Source organism: Helianthus annuus, chromosome 9, assembly GCF_002127325.2.
Source record: "Helianthus annuus cultivar XRQ/B chromosome 9, HanXRQr2.0-SUNRISE, whole genome shotgun sequence".
In the NCBI taxonomy this organism is placed as follows: domain Eukaryota; kingdom Viridiplantae; phylum Streptophyta; class Magnoliopsida; order Asterales; family Asteraceae; genus Helianthus; species Helianthus annuus.
In genome coordinates this window covers 142,807,534-142,815,356 of record NC_035441.2, presented here as the reverse complement: position 1 = coordinate 142,815,356, position 7,823 = coordinate 142,807,534, and the positions used below count along the sequence as shown (strand labels likewise).

The following is a 7,823-nucleotide window of genomic DNA, read 5'->3' as shown; positions in this document are numbered from 1 at the left end:
CTTTCAGTAGAAGCAGATACTTTCTTGCGTTCAGTAGGAACCACTGTAGATTCTACATCATCTGCCCAAATCATTCATAATCATCATTTAGTCATAACCCAGATTAATTTCACTGTACATTTAATAATCTTTCTTTGTATTTAGTTCATATTAAGTGTTTAATCTTTCTTTGTATTTAATTTAATACTATCAATATCCACATTAACATATTCTAAAACCATTATGGCTCTACAAATGCTTCTACCACTGGTCGCTCGAAGAAAACAGAGCTGAAATATATCAACAGTTTAAAATAAAAATTATCAACATTATCAACAGTTTAAAAAAAATCCACAAACCTAAAATAACCCGCAGATGATTGTATGAATTTCAAACAACTGTGATTAGACTGAAATATAAAGCGAGAATTATAGTAGATCAGTTCAAATTTTAAAATTTCAAAATTACAAAAAAAAAACATACTTTCAACGATGTTGGAACAATGATCCTGGAACAATTATGTGAAGCACAAAGATCTGTAATCAGAGTGTTTCTTGCAGCAGAAGCAGAGAGTTTCTTGCATTTGGTAGGAACAACTATAGAACTATCATCATCATCATTTGCTCAAATCATTCACAATCATCATTTAGTAATAACTCAGATAAAAAACAATTACGAAAAATCAAAAACAAAAACAAATATAATTATATATGACATTACCATCATCAAGGCAAACGACATATCCCCAAAATTTGTTCTGAAAGTGGGCCAGAGAGAGCTTCGGTTTTCTCTTTTCCTTTATGAACAAATGTCGAGTATTGAGAAGAAGGGATTTGAGGGAGAGATACATTGGAAGTGTGGTTTGAAAATACAAAAGCAGAAAACACGAGAGTGTAAATATGAAGAGGGAAATGAGGAAAAAAAAACCTTTATATAAGAAGACGATTGACAGAAGTGAATGAGTGACATGCATTAATTGCAAATTACATATTCCCAGGCATTTTAAATTTGAAATTACCGGCAGTTTCAAAACATCTGCTGATATATACGCATCCCAAAGGACCTTCAACCTCTGCTGGCTTTAAAAGATAGATATGGGTAGAGGTTTTGGATGGCAGAGGTTTATATAGATTTAAAATAATTTTATATATTAAGACTTATGATGCAGTAATGACATAAGAAAAATATTGTTGGACAGCCTCTCTGGTTGCCACATCAACTTTTCTTATGTCAGATTTCTCTTTTTATAGAAAGTATAGATTATTTTGTTTAACCAGGAGAAAAGTGAAGGCTTACAAGGTTATACAAGTAGTAAATTAGAATTGTGGATTTGCACTCGAAAGTAGGAAACAGAAATAATAACAAAAAAAAAAGTTGAAAAAAATATGCTGCAAAATATTAGCTAAAATGACATATGAAGTAGTTATAGCATGCATTATAACTGGACATCTTTTTTATGTATGAGAATTTCAAATTAAGTAGTTGTGTATGTTGAAATGATTATTTTATTGTTTGAAAACACCTTATACGTGTGAATATACTTGAGTTGATATTTGCACGGTATAAAAATATACAGTTCTACACATTTGTAGATTTACGATAATTCGTTGATCTACGGATGTTTACAATCCTTTATATAGATTTATGATAATTCGTTGATTTATCGAAAAATCTATGTTGCTGGTCGACAGAAAAAATGTGACAAGAAAGAGAGAAGAAAGGATAAATGATTTATGATAAAACATAATTAATTAAAAAGATGAGTTTATCAAATTGAAGAGATAAATAAAGGCTGAAACTATTGGCACACTAAAGGTGTCTATTTGTACATTTTAGGGTTTATATACGTTGCGTATAAGTCTACACGCAGTGTATAGGATTGCATAAAAATCAGTGTCTGACTGAGTTATATTCTGGTCTGCCTGCTCCTATACGCTGCGTATAAACCTATACGCAGCGTATATGAAGGGGTCAAAAAGATAATATTTTATAAATGTTTCTAAAGAAAACCCTTTATATACGCTGCGTATAGGTCTATACGCAACGTATATAAAGGGTCAAAAAGACAATTTTACCCCTGTTTTGGGCTGGGTATAGCCCCCAATCGAGGGGTAAAATGATTTTTTTTTTACTATACGTCGCGCGTAGCCCTGTATGTGGCATATATATGGGGCAAGTTTGGTAAAAAAAAACCATTTTACCCCTGGGTTGGGGTTATACGCAACCCAAACCAGCGGTAAAATTGTCTTTTTGGCCCTTTATATATGCTGCGTATAGACCTATACGCAGCGTATATAAAGGGTTTTCTTTAGAAACATTTATATAATATTAATCGTTTTGGTAAAGTTTTATAAAAAAAAAGTTTTCTATTTTAAATAAATAAAAAAGTAAGTATTTCTTACAAACCATTTTTTTTAACATTAATCATTTTTATTTTATACGATAAATATCGTATCGTGTCGTATAGGTGTAGTATAGGTCACGTATTGACCTCGTATAAGCCTGTAAGTGTGATATCGTATCGTATAGTGTAAGCCTCGTATAGAGCTATAGATGTAGTATCGTAGGTATATACAAGGCCTATAAGGGACCTATACGAGACTTATACTACACTATACGATACGATACGATATAACACCCGTATAGGTCTATAGGTGCAATATAGGTCTCGTATAGTACTATAGGTGTGGTTTAGGTCCCATGTAGGCCTATAGGCATATACATGACGTATAGGGAACCTATACGAGACTTATACTATACACTATACGATACGATACGATACTATATGATACCATACAACACTCGTATAAGCCTATAGATGTAGTATAGGTCCCTTATAGGCCTATAGGTGTGGTTTAGGTCCCGTATAGGCCTATAGGCACATACAAAACTTATAGGGAACTTATACGAGACTTATACTACACTATACGATACGATATAACACCCGCATAGGCCTATAGGCATATACAAGACATATAGGGAACCTATACGAGACTTATACTATACACTATACGATACGATGCAACACGATACGATAATATAGGATACCATAGAACACCGGTATAGGCCTATAGGCATATACAAGACCTATATGAGACTTATACGAGGTTTATACGAGACTTATACTATACGATACGATACTTAAAAATGTTTTTTTAAAGTACTTATTATAGAACTTTGCTAAAACGATAAATAGTGAATAAAATTGTTTTCTAAACAATGCACCATTCATATCAGAGATTCTCTTAGAAATTGAAAAAGGTAGGTATACGACGCGTATAAACCTATACGCGGCGTATATAAAGCTAGGATTTGGTGTGGAGATAGGCATTTTGGTGTGCAAATATGTACACTCTAAATAAATTCTTTATTTAACTTTTTATTTTTAAATATTAAATGAGTGATTCATATTGATTATTGAAGTTTTGAAATGAAGCAATAGGTGATGAGATGGATTCAATCGAAAAGTAAACATAACGTATTGGCGCCTCACACGTGATTGACTCGCAATATAATTAAACTTTGCATGAAAGGCCTTGATTTACAGTCTAATATGCTAAACATGTATAGGCAACAGACCCCCACAAACTGTGCACTAATGGAGTTCTGCATCAATGACAACCAAAAGGTGGTTTTGATGTGGTCGTTCGTACGTCTTGTATGTTGGAGGAACCCAAATGAGGTGACATTAAAGAACAAACCAATTGTTCAAGTTACAGACAATCTAGTGAAGATCATCTCATTAGGCAGAATGGAAAGTTTGGACCACTGACCCTTGGAACACGCATTTTTTGGTATTGCCACCATGATCGAGTCAATGATGCATCTACCTCTAGTCAGTCTTGTTTATCATCTAAATTCTATCCATACATATAAAATAAGTCAAAGAAATGTTCATATATTGTTTATTAATTTATGGTAGAAAGTTACTAAAGGTTGAAGTTTCCTAGATTTTTCATTAAGAGAAAACAATTATTAAAGCTTCAATTCGTATGGTCAACTTATGTGTAGAGAGAAAGTAAGACCTTTCTTTCTTAAAGTTATTAAAAATATATTCTTCTACTGTAATAGCCAACAATCTTATGGTGTGTTACTACGCTTATAAACTTTTAAAATGGAGATTATGGATTCAAGTCTTCAGACAATAAGTTTCTTTTAAACTGGTGGCGGGTTGGATCATCAGCTACGTCTACATTTACCGGTGTGAGTAGCCTTTTGTTGGTCTTTCAAAGATAATAATCTCAAATTATAAATAAGATTTAAGAGTCTTTATTTGTAATAAACAAAAGATTCATGAGAATTTGTTCTTTTGTTTTTTTTATTAGAGTATACCTTTAAATGTCCACCAAATAATCAATGTACTTTTCAAACTATATTTTAATGAAATAAATTACAAGAATATCTATTGGTTGATAGTTTTCTTGAACTTCATAATTTCATTCCCCACATACTATTTTTCTACCCATTTATTGATTTCATTATTAATCATCAAAACCCCCCACCCCACCCCACCCCCACCCCCCAACCAATAATTTCCCTTACCTAGCTTGCTATATTTCTCTCTTCCACCCTCCCAACCTCTTCATAATATCTTTCCTAAAAATCTCTCTGAATATAACCTTTGAAAGAAATGGGAAATGATAGTGTTTGTAATAAGGGTACTATTGTCCTAGAATTAGGTCTTAGTTCATGCATGGTGGAAAACAACTCCACCAACACCACCAAGAAGCCTTGCAATATCCTGAATTTTGATCCATCCTTAACGTTGGCTCTTTCCAGCGATCGTGATCTTGATCATGGATTAACCAAGAAGAAACCCGACGATGGTTTGTACCGACAAGATAGCGTTAGCGTTGGTTCATCATTAATCTCGGTTGCGAGTGTGTGTGTTAAGAGGGAAAGGGAGGTCAAGAGTGAAGAATCGAAGAGAGTGATTAGCACAACAAGTCAAGTTGAAGAAGAAGATGATTATAGTGTTAATGACAGGAAGAAACTCAGACTTACTAAAGCTCAATCTGCACTTCTTGAAGAAGCTTTCAAACATCATAGTACTTTAAACCCTGTATGCATCATCTTTCTCACACACACGTTAAGATTCATTCTTGTAATTTCAAAGTTTTTAAGGTTTAACAACTAAAACTTACGATAGTTAGTGTTGATTATTAGCAGAAACAAAAGCAAGAGCTTGCAAGGGAGCTAAAGTTGAGGCCTAGGCAAGTTGAAGTTTGGTTCCAGAACCGAAGAGCCAGGTATACATACATACATATCGATCACCTATATATCTTCTTTAAAAACCCTGAATTTTTATGGTTTCTAATTATATCATCTTTAAAAAAACAGAAATTGAAAAACTTTGAGATTTAAAAAGTTATACAAAAATTATTACTGGATCTGTAAAAACTCAAAAGGTTCATACTCATAATTTTGAAAACTAATTAACTCATGGTTGAACTTTTTTTTTACTTCTGTAATTGCAAATATTCTTTCATTTAATATATTTTATTAATATTAATTACTACTGTAAATAATATCAATATTTTTCTTTCGGTAAAGATCTTTTTGTATAGTTATGTTTCACGTTAAAAATGGTATGCATAATTGAAGATAGAATAAATTCAATAACTGGTAACCTAATTTATCATTTGCTATATATGTTGACGAAATGATTTTATTTTTGAGATTGATAAAAGGAGCTGTAAGTTTTGATAGAATTCATTGCGTGTTCAAGTTTTGTTCGATCGCCATGAAGAAAATACTTGTTACGTCACAATATATTGCGTCATAAATGAGTATCCATGAATTTATTAAATCTCAAATTTATGTTGATTTCCAGTTTTAATCTCAAGAAATACATATTTTATATCATATTATCATTTATTTATAATAGTTAGTTGATACAATGATAGTTAGTTGAAACAATGATTTCCTAATTTTCTTTTATTTATTACTCTATTGTTTCAATTAAAAATGATTTTTTAGAAAACTTTAAAATATGTTAATCCACAAAACAACTATAAAAGAGAAAAAAAAAATGGAACGACAAATGATGTAGCAACAACAAACAAAAAGCATGCGTGTGGGTTCTTCTGATATCTATAATAATCTGCTTAATTATTGTTGCAATTACTTTTGGTATTATTTAAAAAAAGGATTTCTGTACGTATTAGGTTGATTTATTATAAAAACTAATTATGGATTTATTTTTTTAATAATTAAAGAACAAAGTTGAAGCAAACAGAAGTTGACTGTGAATACTTGAAGAAGTGTTGTGAAGCACTAAAGGAAGAGAACACTAGACTCCACAAAGAGCTTCAAGAACTGAAAGCCCTCAAACTGGCATCTCCGCCGCTGTACATGCAGTTGCCGGCGGCCACCCTCACCCGCTGTCCATCATGCGAACGCACCGCAGACGCCACTTCCTCCGCCACAACTCATCCTAGTTTTACCATGGCTCAAAAACCACACTTCTTTAACCCATTCACCAACCCATCTGCAGCCTGCTGATTGCCAATTATTTAATTAATTTTCTTTCATTTTCAGTCTTAATTAATTTAAAGCATGCATATTAATTACTACTCATATTAATCATCCATGCAGAATCCTTTCTCTTTTTTTTAGAGCTAAGGGTTTGTCATGATTAGTGAGGGATTAGTTAGTTAGTATTAATTAAGTTATATATTTGTGGAAAATTAGTGATTATATATGTGGATTTCTACTGATCCATTTTTTTCTTTTATTAGTTTATGATTTGGCTGTCTGTAAGAAGAATTATATGTCAATGAAAGGATTATATGTAGTTATATATATCATTAGCATTGTTGTTTATCCTTTTTTGCAATATTCATTTTGTAACAATTTTTAATCATTTGGTATCCTTTATTTGAATATTTGGTAGACATGCATGATGCATGTATATATATGTATAGGGTTGAGAGAAAATGGAATCTTGAACTCGGATGAGTCAAAGATACGAGTGACAAGAAGCAACGCAGACAATGCACTCAAATAAGGGCGGTGGAAGGATAATGAAAATGATGGGTGGATTTTGGGGTTTTCTATTTAGTTACGTGTTGGTTTGTGTTAAATCATTAATTTAGATAATTCTTTTTCTTAACAACTACCATTGCATTTTTTTCCTGTAAAAGTTAAAAAAAACTATAATTGATGTTTTGTAAATAGTTTCCTTCATTTTTTCTCTAGAATACGAAACGTTTTCCGACTCGCCGGAGGCTCGACGGGGACATCCCTGCCTGATTAGCGTGCGAGGTTGCCTTTGGTTTGACCTCTCATTCTAAACTCGCCGGATCATATCCTCCATTCGCTTCCGGGATCGGTTGTTTTCTTTTTCTTTTCCTCTGCGTCGGTCTCCCTGCCGGACTTTCTTCTTGTTGGCTTAGCGGGTCTGATACTGGTCGCGTCTATCTGCGTATAGCACAGCTAGATCAGTTCGAATCCCGTTAACACTTCGTAGAAGTTGCGTCCTGGGTGGCTGACTTTGTTGGTGGTCCTGTTTATTTCTGATTTAGTCGAAATGAATGAAGGAGGGGGGGGAGCAAGACACTGGGGGTCCGTGGTCAAACGTGGAATACCGGAGAAATTATAGAGGAAGGGGAGATGGGGTGGAGTGGACATTCCTTGTCCAGAATATTGATGATAAAGTGACGAGGGGTATTTTATGGAGGGCATTTAAGCCGTTTGGTTTTGTCTCCGATGCCTATGTGGCTCGGAAGCGAGACACGAAGGGTAGGTGTTTTGGTTTTATCCGGTACGTCGGCGTGGTGGACGTCAAGGAGACATTAGCGTCCATGAACACGGTAAAGATGTTTGGCCTGAAGGTCACTGTT

The 7,823-nt window shown here is 33.5% G+C and overlaps 1 protein-coding gene across 2 annotated transcripts; it reads left to right on the top strand.

Moving 5' to 3' along the window:
* Positions 1-4,493: 4,493 nt before the first annotated feature.
* LOC110921362 (homeobox-leucine zipper protein HAT9) lies at positions 4,494-6,803 on the top strand. 2 transcript variants are annotated; one of them, XM_022165677.2, is made up of 3 exons: positions 4,494-5,041; positions 5,149-5,228; positions 6,198-6,803. In XM_022165677.2, exons 1-3 carry the CDS (start codon positions 4,610-4,612, stop codon positions 6,481-6,483), a joined length of 798 nt encoding a protein of 265 aa, XP_022021369.1. In that variant the 5' UTR covers positions 4,494-4,609; the 3' UTR covers positions 6,484-6,803. The 2 variants fall into 2 exon arrangements, with proteins under 2 accessions (XP_022021369.1, XP_022021368.1); XM_022165676.2 differs by having other exon boundaries at positions 5,146-5,228.
* The last annotated feature ends 1,020 nt before the right edge of the window (positions 6,804-7,823 follow it).